Raw genomic sequence first — 17,213 nt, forward strand, 5'->3', positions numbered from 1 at the left:
AAAGCTACAGGGGATTTACTAAAGACCATTGAGAGATTGTTTACTTTGCAAAGTGAATGTGTACTGATGTTCTAGAAAAAGTCTGTTTTATTTTTATTTTTTTTTAGATTCCACTTATGATTAGATATTTGTACAGGTGCAAAAATTTGATTGGGACCATAGAAGGTCAGTATAACCTAGGTCATTACATACTACTACCATCTAATCTGCATAGTTCTCCTTTTTTCATCTGACTATAAGGGCATTGTCACTGCTGTCTTTTCGAAAATGCTGTTTATTGGGCGTGTTCAGCTTCCATAGCATGTAAGCTTCTGAACCAGAAAATTTATTCAGCAAATAGAAGCCAGAGTGAGGTCAGAATATAATACTTGTTCCAATGTAGTGACCGGAAAACAATGTCAGAAGGTCAGCACGACTACCCACCCAAAAGATTCTCAGGAGACTTGGCAGCCACATGCAAAGCAGAAACTGGGTGGGGGGGGGGGGGGCCCATGTGCCGCAACACTACATTGAGAGGGGCTACATGGCTGACAGTGTATGTTGGCAAGTGATCAGAGAGGGAGCGGAGCAGTAGAAATGAGGGGTTGATATAGAGAATGCAGGAGAACATGTGCGTCCCCCCCTTAGTGCCAATACACAGCACCAGTGATCTGTCTTGAGGAACTCTGGAGAGGCAAAGGGGTGTGGGAGCCTGCACTCAGGTGCCTGGACTTGATGTAAAGGGGGGCACTGATGTTATAGAGGACTCTGATGTAAGGGGGAATACTAATGTAAGGGGGGGGCATTGATATAAGAACACTGATTTAAAGGTTGTACTCTGATGTAAAAGAGGATTCTGATGATAGGAGGGACTCTGATGTTAGGGGCAATTCTAAAATAATGGGGGGGGGGACTGATGTAAGGAGGGCATTGATGTAAGGGGTACCCCAATTATTGGGGGGGCATTGATGTAAGGGGGACACTGATATAGTGTATGTAATATAATATTGTAAAAAAATAAATACAATTGTAAAAATATATAAAAAATGGAAATTAAATAAAGAAAATAAAAAACTATGAACACCACCCTCTTTCAGGAAAGGGGGAGGTCAACAGAGTCTTTGCCCCAGGTGAAAGAATGTCTAGCTGCACCACTGGCCACATATTTCTGTCATAATAGGTAGAAAGGCAACACAGACGGCTTCAACAATCAGTTTTTCTTGCCTTGGCACCCCAGATGTATTGGAACTACATTTCCCATGATGCTCACCTACACTGCAGAGTGCATGAGCATCATGGGAAATGTAGTTCCAAAACATCTGGAGTGCCGAGGTTCGCCATCACTGCCTTAGGGCATCTTCTTATGGAATTGTAACGACTCCCGTTGTACAGGTTTACCTTACACCCACCTATATCTAATTCAAATACTTTCTCTAAAGTCCCCCTAACTAATTAAAGCAGTCTTCAATTTTGAGTTCAAGTTCGTATTAAATGTGTTGCTTTGTATGTACCAGCATCGGCATGATAACTAGAAAAAAAAACAAAAAAAAAACAAAAAAAACACAATTTTGCTTCTTGATTCATTTTATTGTACAAGACATAGATCATAAAATTAATTTAAATTAATTTGTGGTAAAATAATTTATTTTCATACAATTTGAACAAAATATACACAGCTACAAGATGGCAAACAATTTACACAAATAGTATAATATTGTAGTGACGAAAACTGAATTCACATTGACATTGGCATTATCTAAAGACAAAGCAAAATAATTACTTTATTATACAGTGAGCAACATGCAGATCTTTGGATACAAAAACAAAAAAGTCATTGCACAACTGTCTTAAAACATAGTTATGCAAAACACAAGTGTGTTTTAAAGCAAAATGTTAAGGGCAGTACAAGGCGGTCCCCGTGTTACAAACATCCAACTTACAAAGGACTCCTACTTACAAATGGAGTGAGACAACAGGAAGTGAGAGGAAATCTACCCCATAGGAAGGGAAATTCACTCCTGTAATGCCCCGTACAGGCGATCGGATTTTCCGACAACAAACGTTCGATGTGAGCTTGTTGTCGGAAATTCCGACTGTGTATATGCTCCATTGAACATTTGCTGTCGGAATTTCCGACAACTGTTTGAGAGCTGGTTCTCAAATTTTCCAACAAGAAGACTTGTTGTCGGAAATTCCAAGCGTGTTTACACAATTCCAACGCACAAAAGTCCACCCATGCTCGGAATCAAGCAGAAGAGCCGCACTGGCTATTGAACTTAATTTTTCTTGGGTCATCGTACGTGTTTTACATCACCGCGTTCTTGGCGATCGGAATTTCTGATCACATTTGTGCGACCGTCTGTATGCAAGACAAGTTTGAGCCAACATCCGTCGGAAAAAAAATCCAGTTTTGTTGTCGGAATGTTCGATCGTCTGTACGCAGCATAAGAGTTATGGAAAAAAGGTGTCTCCACTGATGCTTTATAACCAATCCTGGTTTTCACCACAACCCCAAATTTTCAAAATCCAATTGTAACAGGGACAGAAAGTGAGGTGAAATCTTCTGAACAGGGGCACAAACAGAAAAATGTTACAGGGGTGTTGTGTTAACCCTTCCCTATACAAAAACAAAAAAAGGTAAAAAATATTTTTTTTGTCTGGAGCTACACTAAAAAAAAAAAAAAAAAAAAAAAAGTACCTGTTCCAACTTACATACAAATTCAACTTAAAGTCGTTGTAAATTCTCCAAAAAAACCAAACAAAAAACAACCTGCAAGACAAAGGCATAATGAGCTAGCAAGCTGTTGCAGCGGTCCCTGTACACCACTGTGACCGGCAACATGTCTCCCAGAGTTAATTCTGGGTTTGCGGGCTCTGGCGCTGTGATTGGCCGGAGCTGCGATGATACCATTGCCGCACATGCGCCGCTGGTTACAGCACAGCTACTGAAGAGACAGCACAAGCAAGCCGTTTTTTCAGTGCGCATGTGCCGACGTCATCGCGCACAGTGAATATTTCCTAAACGGTGCAAGTTTAGGAAATATTCACGGTACCTACAGGTAAGCCTTATTAGAAGTGGTAGTACAGGGTTTACAACCACTTAAGCCCCGGACCATTTTGCTAGCCAAAGACCAGAGCACTTTTTGCATTTTGCACTGTGTTGCTTTAACTGACAATTGCGGGGTCGCGCAACGTGGCTCCCAAACAAAATTGACGTTCTTTTTTTCTCACAAATCAAGCTTTCTTTTGGTGGTATTTGATCACCCCTGCGGTTTTTATTTTTTGCGCTATAAACAAAAAAAATAAAAAGAAACAATTTTGAAAAAACCTCTTCTTTTTTTTACATTTTGCTATAGTAAATATCCCCAAAAAAAATATAAAAAAAACATTTTTTTCCTCAGTTTAGGCCGATACGTATTCTTCTACATATTTTTGGTAAAAAAAAAAACTCAATAAGCGTATATTGATTGGTTTGCACAAAAGTTATAGCATTTACAAAATAGGGGATAGTTTTATGGCATTTTTATTTTTTTACTAGTAATGGCGGGCGATCAGTGATTATTATCATGACTGCGACATTATGGCGGACACAGCTGACATTTTTGGAACCGTTGTCATTTATACAGCAATCAGTGCTATACAAATGCACCGATTCCTGTGTAAATGACATTGGCAGTGAAGGGGTTAACCACTAGGGGCATTTAAGGGGTTAAGTGTGTCCCGGGGAGTGTTTCTAACTGTGAGGGGGTGGCTACATGTGGCACGTCACTGATCTCTGCTCCTGATCACAGGGAGCAGAGATCAGTGACACTGTAACCAGGCAGAACGGGGTTTTTTTGTTTACATTAGCATCTCCCCGTTCTTGCTCTCCGTGAGACGATCACGGATATCCCCGCGGACATCGAGTCCACGGGACCCGCAACCCGACTCACGGAGCTTTGCGTGGGCACAAGCGTCCGCAGGCCACCTCTTAAAGGGCAACGTACAGGTACGTTAGTTTGCCTGTACGTGCAATTCTGCCACAGTATATCTGCGTGAGGCGGTCAGCAAACGGTTAAGAACAAACCTACAGAACCTATTTTGTTTGTAAGCCAGGGACTGCCTGTAGTGAAGTAATGGCACTGTGATTACATCTTTTACGTTGTAGGAGATTATCTTATGAAAATAATTGGTGCATAGACCTTCAATCTAAAAATAAAAAGGAAAAAGTACTAAAAATTTACCTTCCAAGTAATAACTTACACATCAAAATGTAAGTTCCAGTATATTAAATATCAGAATAATATATACTTCTCTTTCTCAAAATACTTAAAAAATGCAAATATACATCTTAAGAACCATTCAATGAACCAAAATGGAAATGTATTTCAGAGGACTTTCCAGTCGGACAAGAGTAGGACATAATTTTAACCACTATACAACTACACAGAAACAACCATTTCTTGTGTATATGTGTATATATATATATATATATATATATATATATATATACTTTACAAAAAATAAAATAAAAAATGGACCAGTCAGTCCATGCATTTGGTGCGTTTCAGTTTTGGGTAGAAGCTGGCAACTTGTATTAGACAGACATATCCAAGATTTTGAATTTCTTCTTAGGGTAGGTAATAAGAAAGCTTTGCCCCTGCTCGCTTTCCCTGATTTTAGGAGGAAATTTGTCTGTTTACCATCTATTGATAGAGATGCAATAAATAGGCCAGTGAAGCTGAAAACTGTGACCTTTAAAAGTAGTGAACTAAAATAATGCAGATTTAAAAAAAAATAATAATAAAAAAAAGGTAAAATGAAAAAACAAAACAAAAAACAAAAACACAGAAAAATATTTTTTAGATCTTAAAAAGAGGCTTGTGTATGTGTATGTATGTATATATATATATATATATATATATATATATATACATACATACACACACACACACATATATATACTACAATGGCCTACTAATGCCACAGAGATCCATTTACACTGAACATTCATCGCTTTATAAAATTGGCAAAAATGTAATAATGCATGAAATAATTGTGATGGTGGTGTGTGTGTGTGTGTGTGTGTGGGGGGCTAAGAAATAAAACAGCAAATCAAAAAAAAAAGTGTAAATATTAAATAAAACAAAATGTTTATAGCAGATAACTGTCCATTATGGCCTTTTTAAACAGACCCGCATAATTTTGTAACTGACTGGTGGCATTGCTAAAACTTTCGCTTTTTTTTTTTAAAGACCAGTTCACACCAGGATTGCACAGGAACGTGTAATGCATTCCCATGCTGTGCAATTCTGCAACCCATTTATTTGAATAAGCTGAAATCGCAGCAGAAGAAGACGACAGTAGTGTATGCATCAAATTGTATGGTACTGCGGTAACCATGATGTTTGGTGCCCACCAAATGCTCTGATTTGCACTTGGAGTGCCATTAAGGTTACATTGGCACCTACAGCAGATTGCAACTGCTGTACATTTTGAGCGTGGTGTGGTAAATCGAGCGAAGTGTGCCTTTCCCGCACTACCTTCTGGTGTGAAATGGCCCTAAAATAGATGACTAATGTAAATGATATACAAGTAGCAAATTATTGCATCTAGCTTGATCATAAAGTAGATTCAGACTGTATCAGTTGCCTAGTAGCCGTTATTCACATTCAGCTCAACTTGTTCTATAATATTTAATTAGGATATTTAAAGTGGTTGCAAAGACAATGATTTTGATTTTTTTTTACCTTAAAGTGATTCTAAAGGCTCAAGGTGTTATAACATTCTATGCAAGAAGGTAAAAGACCTCCTGTGTGCAGAAGCCCCCCCCCTAATACTTATCTGCACCCCATCGTGATCCAGCGATGTGCATGAGAGCCTTGGCTCTCCAGAGACTCTCCCTCCTCATTGGCTAAGACCATAACAGCCAATGAGGAAAGAGAGGGGGCGAGGCCGAGTTGCAGCTGTGCGTGTGAACAGACATGCAGAGCAACAGTTAGGGAGTGAGCAAGCTTGGTTGCCCCCACAGCAAGCTGCAGCAGGAAAGATTTTTCACCATTATTCATTATAACTGAGGAGGCTACTTTGATGCGCAGACTAGTTACCACTAACATTACTACTGGATTAATGGAACCTTCACAGGCAATATATACACGGTATCTCACACTTGGATGGCAGCACAAAACTATTATTTATAGTAAAGTACTTGAAACTTTTAACTGACATTTCAGGTACCCACTGTAATAATGCAATGAAACACTGAAATAATAAAATTAAAATATGCGTTCCCTAAAAATATACTATAATTTCCCTCGAAGATTTCTCAGCATTGGTGCATATTATTACAAACATTCACAAAAGGTGGAATACTAGAAAAGCATTTATTTATTTAAAGTGGCATTTGGTATTTTTGACATTAACTTTTGCACTACTAGGCTGCTGCTCTATTTATTCCATCACCTACATAAAGTGGCAAATGTAAAAAAAGTCAGCCAAAATACATTAAATGTATTATTACAAGACGAAACCTGCAGAATCAAGTGAAATTTACAGCCATGTAATGCTTGCTCATCTATAAAAAATTCACTTAATTCTGTAGGTGGGAAAACATAAATATCTTCATATAATAATACATTTAGATAGAATATTTTTGGCTGATTGGAAAATAGCAAACTCATGCGCTTAGGCACCTGACATATATTATGTATAAAGCATAAAATGTCTTGCTTTGCCATAAGAAGCAAAACATTTACTTTTAGAGGGTACAAAACATCAATCCCTATTGTATGATAATGCACCATTCACTACATTTCTGGCTCTAATGCTCCAATAATGCAATGCATATTAATGCACGAAACTGACTTTGGTGCTATGCATTGTCATTTATTTCAGCTCATACCCCAAAAAATCTTACGATGAACCTTAATAAATTTTGTGTGTTTCAGCAAACTACAATGCACAGAAGTGAACCATCTTTGCACTGTGGTGAGCCATGTTAAAAAAAATGCTGTAGAGGTCAGTTAAAGTATTACTAAACCCAGGACCCTGCATTCACTATATCCGGTCTCACACTGTACATAGAACTTTGAAATGCAATTATTTTAGTAAATATAAACTACCAAATACCTTTTCTCATCAGCAGTGTATAGCAGTCTTGTGATTTCTATCGGTTGAGTTGAGTTGCATCTTGATATAGTGCGGCCCTTTACCCCGAAGGGTCCAGACATGCTTACAAAGACATACACATATACACATACTAGGGCCAATTTATAGACAGCATCTGATTAACCTACCAGCACGTCTTTGGAGTGTGGGAGGAAACTGAAGTACCCAGAGGAAACCCACGCAGGCACAGGGAGAACATGCAAACTCCAGGCAGATGGTGTCGTGGTCTGAACCAACGACCCTATTGCTGTTAGGTGAGAGTGCTAACCACTACACCACTGTGCTCCTGACAGTCTGCCTGGACAGTGCCGATTGGCCCCATGCTGATCATATCCACTCTCCCAAGAAAAAACACAAAACAAACCTCTTTAGCAATACACACCAAGCTATGCAGCCTGACTCCAAGGGCTTGTTTACACTTGCTTCAAAACATGGCTTCATGGCTTGTTAAAGCTCTCTGAGCTTCAGTCAAAGCTCCTGTCACTAAATAAAATGGTTACCTTACAGTCCTGTTTACACCTTGCTTTTGCTTGGTGCTTCGATGAGGCTTCGGTGGGGCTTTGGTGGTGCTTGGATGGGGCTTCCGTGGTGCTTCAAGCGAGCTTTGCCATAGACTTCTATGGAGGCTTTGAAGACGCTTTGAAGCACCACTGAAGCTACATGGGGTATAATTTTTGAAGCAAAGTAAAAGCAGGTGTAAACAGGACTGTAAGCTAAACATTTTATTTAGTGACAGGAGCTTTGACTAGTGTTCACAGAGCTTTAACAAAGCCTGTCTGAAGCAAGTGTAAATGAGCCCACAATGCAGAGGATTAACCCCTTAGGTTCCACAGTGAGTAGAACAAGCATGCTTTATGGCATATGCAGACTGATTTTACTGTTGTGGGTTCAGTAACACTTTAATACCAGACTTGCAGTTCACTCAAAATGTATGCACTCCTTACAAAGCACATTACAGCACAGAACACCGCTCGCAGAGGAAATGAATGGGCTTGGAAACAATAACATGAATACCTACATGTATATACACTTTGTACCATTTGCTGTCAATCCTTACATGAAGTACCACAATATACAATGTAGATTGATCAGGATCTTCATCTCACTCATCGTAATCACAGTATGTATAATAAAACTCGAAATTTCATTGCTCCTGCCTTGATAAATTCTAAGTGTTACGAAACCCACAACAGTAAAATCAGTCTGTATATACAGTAAAGTATGTTTGTTATACACACTATAACCTAAAGGGTTAATCCTCTCCATTGTGTAAAAAAAATACTGTTTGATCCTGTCTTCTCTGATCTTCCCCTTCTTCCACAGTCCCCAATTAATTTCCTAATAGTACAGAGCCTTGGGGGCACTCTGCACATGCTCAGTTCGTTTGTGTCTTACTAGGGTTTGTTTATTTTTTCTTGGGAGGGTGCATGTGATCAGCACAGGGCCAATCAGCACTGTCCAGACAGAGGGTCAGGGGCCCTGCAGCCTCATACAAAAGTCAGAGGAAAATTAAAGCCTCCTACAAGCTTTAACCAGACACTGATAGAAGTCACAAGACTTCTATATACTGCTGATGAGAAAAGGTATTTAGCAGTTTAAATTTACTACAATAATTGCATTTCCATGTTCTGTGTACTGTGGGTGACCAGATGATGTTATTGCAGGGTCCTGGGTTTAGTAACATTTTAAGGGCTTATGTAGTGACAGCACTGACTCACTCACCGAAAGACTTAACAATACTTTTTTTATATGGCGACCTATAATGTTCTGTAAATGGGGGGCTCATAAAACCATCTACAGTATTACTGTATAGATAGGGAAATATTAACCATCATTAATCATGCTTTTGCATGTACCTTTTTGATTAGGACCTCATATATAGTCAGATCCCTGTTTTGCACAGATTAATGGCCTGAATTACTAAAAATGTATAACTTTGAGCAGTTCGAATTATCAGGCTTATTCCGTATAACCAAAAATAATGTTCAAAATGCAGCAGAACATTGTAACCAATTAACCAGAAGATTGCTTGTAAGGCCCCTTTCACACATGCGGATGGTATGTCCGTATTTCATCCATCCGTTTGCGGATGAAATACGGGCCATACATTCATCCCTATGGGATAACGGGTGTCTGCGGATGAGCATCCGCAGACACCCGCTATTGTCTGCCTCCGCAAATGTCCGATTCTGCAGACGGAGGAAAATCCTATTTTTCTGTCCGTCTGCAGAGCGGATCGGATGAACACGGACACGCGGTCCGTGCTCGTCCGATCCCCATAGAGGAGAGCGGAGAGCTGACAGGGCGGTCCCCGCACAGTGTGCGGAGACCGCCCTGTCCGCAGCCGGCTCAGCGGGGACAACGGAGCGATCCCCGCTGAGCGAGCGGATCATCACGGGGTGGATCTTTACTGATCCGCCCCGTGTGAAAGAGGCCTTAAGGGTTACTACACTTTGTACACAATATTTTTTCATTGTACTGTTTTTACTAAAAATGGCAAACTGTGTGGCATTGTGTATGCAGAACCATAATCTTTAAGCTTTGGATAGGGTGGAAGAGGGTTTATACTTTCTTGTTGCCAATGTTATGGCAATGAAAGGGAAAAACAAGCTTACAGTTGCAAAAGCAGCCTTAACCTGGTTTTAAAAGTGCACAGTGCACTGGGTTCAGAGCTGTGAACTCCTGCTTCCCTGGCAAGAGAAAGAAGCAGAATGAAAAGGTTTTGCTTGATCTGCTGGGGTAGAGGGCAGGGTAGACATCAAGTGTCAACAAGGATCCCAGATGTACTATTAAAGAGCATGTCACCTCCCCAATATCATCGCATAGGGGACTTGTCAATAAAGCTTGTTAAAAAAAAAAAAAAAAAAACAGTGTTATAAAGATAATAGACTTCTAATAGCTACAATCGCAGTACTATAGAAGAAAAATATGGGACGGGAATATATATTCCATCATATTTCTCAGGTTTCCCTATTAACATAGTATTTGACTACTAACCCCCCCTCCCCCCAGTGGGTTTGATGCGGTTCTGGTGCCCCTGTGTCTTCCCCAGGATTGATCCTTGCCCCTCCATGGTTTGCCATGCCTGTATGAGCATACTTTTTGTACAGATTGATTGCATCGTTTATTATAAAATGCATGATTACAACAATTTTTATATGCAATTTTGACTATTGCCTATACTCGTCGATTGAGAGATGTAAAAACAAAAGAAACACCTCTCAAAATAGCCCTGGGGCAAGAGAGCCCCAGGTTTTAGTACAATATTATTCACTTGTGCATATAGTTTTAAATTTTTTTGTTGTAATAAAAATATTGACTTTTACGTTTCTGATGTTGAGCCGCTAAAGTCCGGTCCTTTTGTCGGGGTGGTTGTATTCCAGTCTCATATTTTCCTTCTATGGCGTTATAAAAATGTAATCCAAATACTAAAATAAATTAAAGTAAATTTAAAAAGCACCCTTACTCCTTCCCCCACTCCCCATGCACATTTTTAGGATGCACGTTTGTACATAGTATTTACATAGTATTTGGGTAACTTCAAGCCAGAAGGAGAAGAATATTTCTAGGGCCATTACTTATACCGTGTACACACGAGCGGAATGTCAGAAAAAGTCAGACGGGAGCTTTTCATCGTATATTCCGATCGTGTGTATGCCCCATCGGACTTTTTACGTAGAAAATTCTGACGGACAAGTTCTAAATATTTCCGACGGAACCAATCCCTATCGGGAAAACCGCTCGTCTGTATGCTGTTCCGACGGACAAAAAACGTTGCATGCTCTGAAGCAAGTACAAGACGGAAGCTATTGGCTACTGGCTATTGAGCTTCCTTTTTCTAGTCCCGTGGTACGTTTTGTACGTCACCGCGTTCTTGGCGGTCTGACTTTGGTGTGATCGTATGTACGCAACTCGGAACTCGGAACTCTGTTGGAAAAAACCTTCAGAGTTTATTCCGACCGGAAAACCGGTCGTGTGTACAGGGCATTAGGGTTAACTCTGAACTGATAAGCTGTAAAGGTTTTTAAAGCTTCACCCAAATATTGTACAACATAAAAATGTGTAACTACCATCTTTTTATTCTACATGTTCCCTGCTTTCAGAAAATATATCTTTGGGAGTTTTTAAACAATTTTCAGCCCTAAAATGCATGTTTTTTTCCGTAGGCACAACAGGAAGTGAGAGAAAATCTCTACAATGTCACCAGGAGAAATAGAGGGGCAGCAATAAAAACTATGGCGGTTCCAGTCCTTCCCTACCATAAAAAAAAAAAAAAGTTTTGGCTATAGAAACACTTTAAACAAAATATATGTGTACTCTGTCACAATATGCAACATATATTTTTCTGTGCAAAAGTTCAAGAGATATAAATAAAACAAAAGTGAAAATTTGCAATATATGATACACCATGAAAATGCATAAATTAACTTTACCTAACTGTAAAACTGAACTATGTTGTCAGTACATAAATGACTGTAGATAGACACATACAAATGTAATATATACAAATGCATAATTTTAGTAACAGGCACCTCTTCTGTAGAAGGGCTGTGAACTCAATATACTTACAGAATTACACATATGGTAAATCTAACTAGTAGTCAGTAATTATTACCTACTGGCTTAGTACATATCTGTGAATTACAGATCTTTTACTGATGTACTGTTTTGGGCAGAGTTATTGTGTATCAATATGTATAGTTCACCAACATTGCTACACAGCACTGTAACTTCACATTATATATTGTAACAACTACTTAACATAAACATAATAAAGAAAACTCTACTAATATTATGGCTAACAAATAAAAAGTAAACTAAACCTATGAGACATTCCCGTGGACAGTATTATAACATATACTTTAACATTCAAGTTGTATTAGAATGGCTGCTAAGCCATTTCAAGTGTAACCTCATATAGGAGTTGAGGAGTGACTTGAAAGTTAATAAATTGACATTAGATCCTTCTAAACATTTTTACTTTTATTTACCATGAATGGGTATTTACCTGCAGATATAATTAATCAGACCATTCCCCTTAGGAACAATCAGGTAGGTCTTCTTAGGAGAGAGCGTCAACAGCCTATTTAAAAAAAACTGATGACTTAAAGTTAGGTTACATGTAGCAGGGTTGTACATATGACCCATGATTTGCTGGTTTGTGGTATCTAAGTGGTGTTGCTGCAGGCCTGCATTTGCTTGTAGTATGGAGTCTTTCTGCCTCGAAAGGTTACAAGGGTGTATTATCTAAATTCTGAAGATGCCTATACACGTGTAGATCAGGCGGTCCAAAGGCAACTCTGTGGTAAAAGTCAAATATGACAGACAAGGGCCATCTGGGAGGACAATGGGAACAATTGGTCATAAGCATACAAGGCTATGACCCTTGAATCTAGCAAATATAGTCCTACTGTCAGACCTCATGGCACAAACACAGAGCAGTTATAAGTAAAAAGGTAAGTACATTTGGAACGTTATGTATTAGTAAAGTAAAGAGGTGTCTGATTTATTCAAATTATACAAGAGTGAAAAAAAATGGCCCATACACAGCAAATCTATAGTAAAAAATAAACACCTATGAGCCAACAATTCTACATTAGAGAATGTTCTGAACCTGCAAAGAATCCAGCAGCCCCTCCAAATATTTGCATGCAAATACTTATTGCAACTGGGAGTCTAGACCCTTGTGGGTATTGTCATATATAAGGAAGCAGTGGTGTACTTATGCTCTGATTTTTATAAAACTGGCATTTGCATAGCAAATTCAGTGACTTGCAAGATAGAAAGTGAAACAAAGTATATTGTGGAATCTTAGGCTTTCTAGTGCAGAACTACTAATTTATTATAGTTGCTTGAATGACTATTGGTTCACTTTAAATAACTGTACTTTTAGGTACAGTTATCCCTTAATTGCCACTTCCACACACACTTTTCAGCTGGCAGGAGCAAGCTATAAGACTATGGGGGGGGGGGGGAGTCAGGTAGAGGATAATTGTGATAATTGTACCAAAAATACTACTTTATTACTCAAACATCAAGCAGGTGAAAAAGTTCTGTACAGCCATTTTGCAGCCCTCCCATGTTGATAAGGGTAAATATTGTTTAACCCACTGAAGCACAAGGAGTGCAAGGCCAGATCACCAAGCTGGTATGGCACTTCAACAAGGAGTTAATGTTTAAGAAATGGGTACGACAATACTAGGGAAGCAGGACAGTTAGGCTCAATAAGCAAAACTTTAACAATTTTTATATATATATATATATATATATATATATATATATATATATATATATATATATATATATAATTTTTTTTTTTTAGGCAAAATATATTAGCATTACCTTAGTAGTGGTAAAGATTAATTAGATGTCAGGATATTGATACACATTCTCAAGATTAATGTTGCATTGAGCAACAAAAATTGTAGAACAAAACTAGGAGTGAAAAAATAATTGTAAACATTCATAACTCCTCCCCTCCTACTTAGAAAAATTTAATAAACCTTTAGTATCTATAATATATTTGGAAATATTCTTTTGATATGTAGAAAGTTCATACAAATGCCAACATATAACGATTTCATAAAATAATATCATAAATTCTGCCAACTCTTCCCAGCCATTCTCTAACCGCCTGTCGGACACGGATGTCATTCACGTGACAGGTCAACTGACTGATACAAGGAAACACGGCTGGCTGCAGTGCCGCAAACATCTGGTCTGGAAGGATCTGAATTTGATTGAGAATGGTTAACACCATGTTGGTCCATGCCTAAAATATAAAACATGTAACCAATGAATGTTGGTTAAAGTATAGGGGATATAAAGCTAACTGTGTACAAGAGAAAAATATATACATACATAATAGGAATAAAGCCCAAAGCAATTCAAATGATCTTATTCTCCCTGTAACACTAAAGGCTAGGAGTCTTGGTAAAATAAAGTACATTTTCAATATACAAATTTCCCCATGTTTTGTCTCTGTAAAATAGAAACTGTAGTTTTTTGTACAACTACGCAGGCCTGTTTCAGTACTGGCAATCTGACAATCAGGGGTGTACCTACAGGGGTCCCAATTGCGACCTAGCCCCATGCTCCTGAACACCTGAAAAGGAAGAGCGGCTGCATATAGAGGAACCAATCTCTCCATTTTCCTCCTGCAGCCACTAAATACACGCTTCTCCTCCTCTCCCTTCCACAGGCATTGAGCAGCTGCAGGAGGGAAATTAAGAGATCCGTTCTTCTATATACAGCTGCCCCCACTGCTCCTTCTATCAAGTGTCTTTCTACTGCCCCCCCCTGTACTCTCTCCTGTCCCCCCGCTTGTCCCCCGCAGCTTTGCTGGGTTCCCTCTTCACTTCTCCCATCGGCTGCTGCGAGGGTTGCTGTCAGGATGGAGAACCGGGAAGGGGTCGGTAAATGTGTAATTTAACGGTCCCTTCCTTGTCTGAATGAATATGAATCAAATCAGTGATCTGTAAACTGGGTTTGTGAATTGAGGGGAAGCTTTGTACAGAGCAATTTCTATTCATTCATTCTGTGCAGCTGAGCCTGTAGAGAGGATGATTGAGGAATGTGTGTCTCAATTTCCTTTTTCTCTCTCAAAGGTGGAACATCAGAGATGTGTTTAGGCCCATGACATCTCAATAAATCTCCCCAACGGGGCTTCTAAAAAAATTGTAAAATATAATAAAAAATACTATTGTAAAATAAAAAAATAAAACAATGATCAAACAATAATAAAAAATAAAATCAAAATAAGAAAATAAAATAAAAAAATGACTGACACTGGTGGTAGAACTACCAGGGTCACAAAGGTTGCACTTGCGACCAGGCCCTGGCGTTCAGCCATTGGGCTCAGAGGGAAAGGCCCTGGCCAGGGGTCAGAGGGGTCCTTCATGGTTTCTTGGACCTGAGACCTGAAGGTTCTAGTTACGGCACTGTTGACAATGTTACATGCATGTCACCTGACTCATCAAATCCATATCTCCACTTTGATTCCACCCTTGATTCCCATCACATGTAAAAATGAGAAAGGTGTACAAAGGGGCTGGACAGAGGGAACAAACTCCAATCACATCACAATATCAATTGGTGGGATTGGGAAACTGAAAGATGTCCATGTTAAGTGATCTGATTGGTAATTGGTTTCTGGCCTTGCCGCCTTAATCTGTACTGGTAACCATAATAGTTTAACAAATAAATAAATATTCAGAGACCCAGTCCCATATTGCCAAAGGCTAAAAACTCCCCTCCTATGGACTAAGGAAGACCATCAAATTGCCTGCTTTGCCAATGCATATGCAATTGAAATATGTACAAAAAATGTATTAAAATGAAGATGTGAGCACTGAAGAAGCCTTTCATGCCTCCTACTCTACTTATGCCAGGGGGGTCTCTGTACTAGTTAGAAAATCTTTTCCATGTGTGCTGGAGCAGATCCACACTGACCCCCAGGGCAAATATGTGATGGTGGTGTTCACTGTTTGGGGCACTCGCTATATTGTAGTGAAGGTATACATCCCTCCCCCTTTTTCATCATCCACCTTATACACTATCCTAGAGCAAATTACTCCGTACTGCCCCACCAGACTGCTACTCATGGGCAATTTTAATGCCATCCTAGCCCCAGATCTAGGCAGACCAGTCCCCCCCAAACAATGTTCTATGGATATATCCACCTGGGCACAGGCAATGGGAGTGACTGAGGTCTGGAGGTGGAAACCTACCATGACCAGAACTTACGCCTGTTTCTTCACCACATACAAAACATCTTCGCGCATAGACCTGGCCTTTGAAAATCTGGCCACGATGTCGGATGTTCTGGACGCCACATACCTACCCAGTGGGCTATCAGATCACGCCCCCTTCTTTTCACTGTTCTTTCCCCCACTTCCCGAACCTCTGCCCTTTGGCACCTGGGGACCCACTGGCTCTCCGATGCCGACTTGACAAGTAAGTAACATCCTACCTCGACTTACAGAATACTGGGAACTTAATACAGGGTCCTCCTCCCCAGAAGTCACCTGGGATGACTTTAAGGCTTTCACCAGGGGGCAGTACATCTCCTCAATAGCTGAGATCCGTAGGAAACAAGCCGCTACCATGACTGTGCTAAAAGACATAGTAAAAACCCAGATGGAAGCCTATGCTACCGACTTTAACTTTGACTCCCTTAATGCAGCAAAGCGCAAACGGAACCTCCACCTTTCTGAGATTACCAGACTGGACCTTTATCGAATACAGATTCTTCGAACAAGGGGGGGGGGGGGGGGGGGAGTGCAATGGTCGCCTCCTGGTGATTTTGGCACAACACGACTAGCCCCTAACCGTGATACCTAGTATAGGATCCCCCCTTTGGGTGAATCGGTCTTTTCCCTCCAAGACAGACATAGTGGATGTCTTTCGCCAATATTATAGCTCCCTCAACACCTCCGTGTTACCTTCAGATTTTCCAGCCCCAGGACCTGGTGCCTTCGGCTGGACCCACTGGCACTCAGTTGGCTTTCGGATGGGTAGAGGGAGAATTTGGTAAGACAGATTATCCCGAAGGAGGTCCTGAAGGCAATTGGGTCCTTCCCTGCTTGGAAATCTCCAGGCCCCGATGGTCTCCCAATGGAGTTCTATAAGACCCACTGGGACCTGCCTGCCCCTACACTGGTCCAGCTTTACTTCCATTGTCTGGCTGAGGGTACCCTCCCCACCTCCATGAACCATACACGTGTAATTTTAATCCACAAAGCTCCTAAAGATCCCACCCCTTACGCCTCATACATGCTTATTGAGTTACTCAACACAGACTTCAAAATCCTCACCAAACTACTCACTAGGAGAATACAAACCCTACTACTGTCCGTTATCAAAACTGACCAAACTGTTTTATGGCCAATAGAACAACTGATGTAAATTTAAGATGCCCGTTTACCAACTGTAGACATGTCACTGGAGAAGTGATCGAGGGGGTGTACATCTCACCTAGGTTGCTACACAGTGTGAGATGGTAAATCCAGGATGGATCAGTTTCTCAGCAGCGATATGCTGCTGAGTTGTTATTTAATTTTGCCGGGCCTGGGTTTATATGGAATGGC

General features: G+C 40.1%; 1 protein-coding gene across 2 annotated transcripts in view; it reads right to left on the reverse strand.

The window, feature by feature from the left end:
- Positions 1-13,444: 13,444 nt before the first annotated feature.
- The window catches only part of ARFGEF3 (ARFGEF family member 3), a 142,357-nt gene continuing 138,588 nt past the window's right edge, over positions 13,445-17,213 (reverse strand). For both annotated transcript variants that reach the window (XM_077486771.1, XM_077486772.1), the window contains one exon: positions 13,445-13,897. In XM_077486771.1, coding sequence (XP_077342897.1) covers positions 13,706-13,897 — 192 coding nt within the window. In that variant the 3' untranslated portion in view covers positions 13,445-13,705. The remainder of the gene's footprint in view (positions 13,898-17,213) is intronic.

This window comes from Lithobates pipiens, unplaced genomic scaffold (assembly GCF_037356315.1).
Source record: "Lithobates pipiens isolate NorthernLeopardFrog02 unplaced genomic scaffold, aLitPip1_a1.2 Scaffold_18, whole genome shotgun sequence".
NCBI classification, from domain to species: Eukaryota; Metazoa; Chordata; class Amphibia; order Anura; family Ranidae; genus Lithobates; species Lithobates pipiens.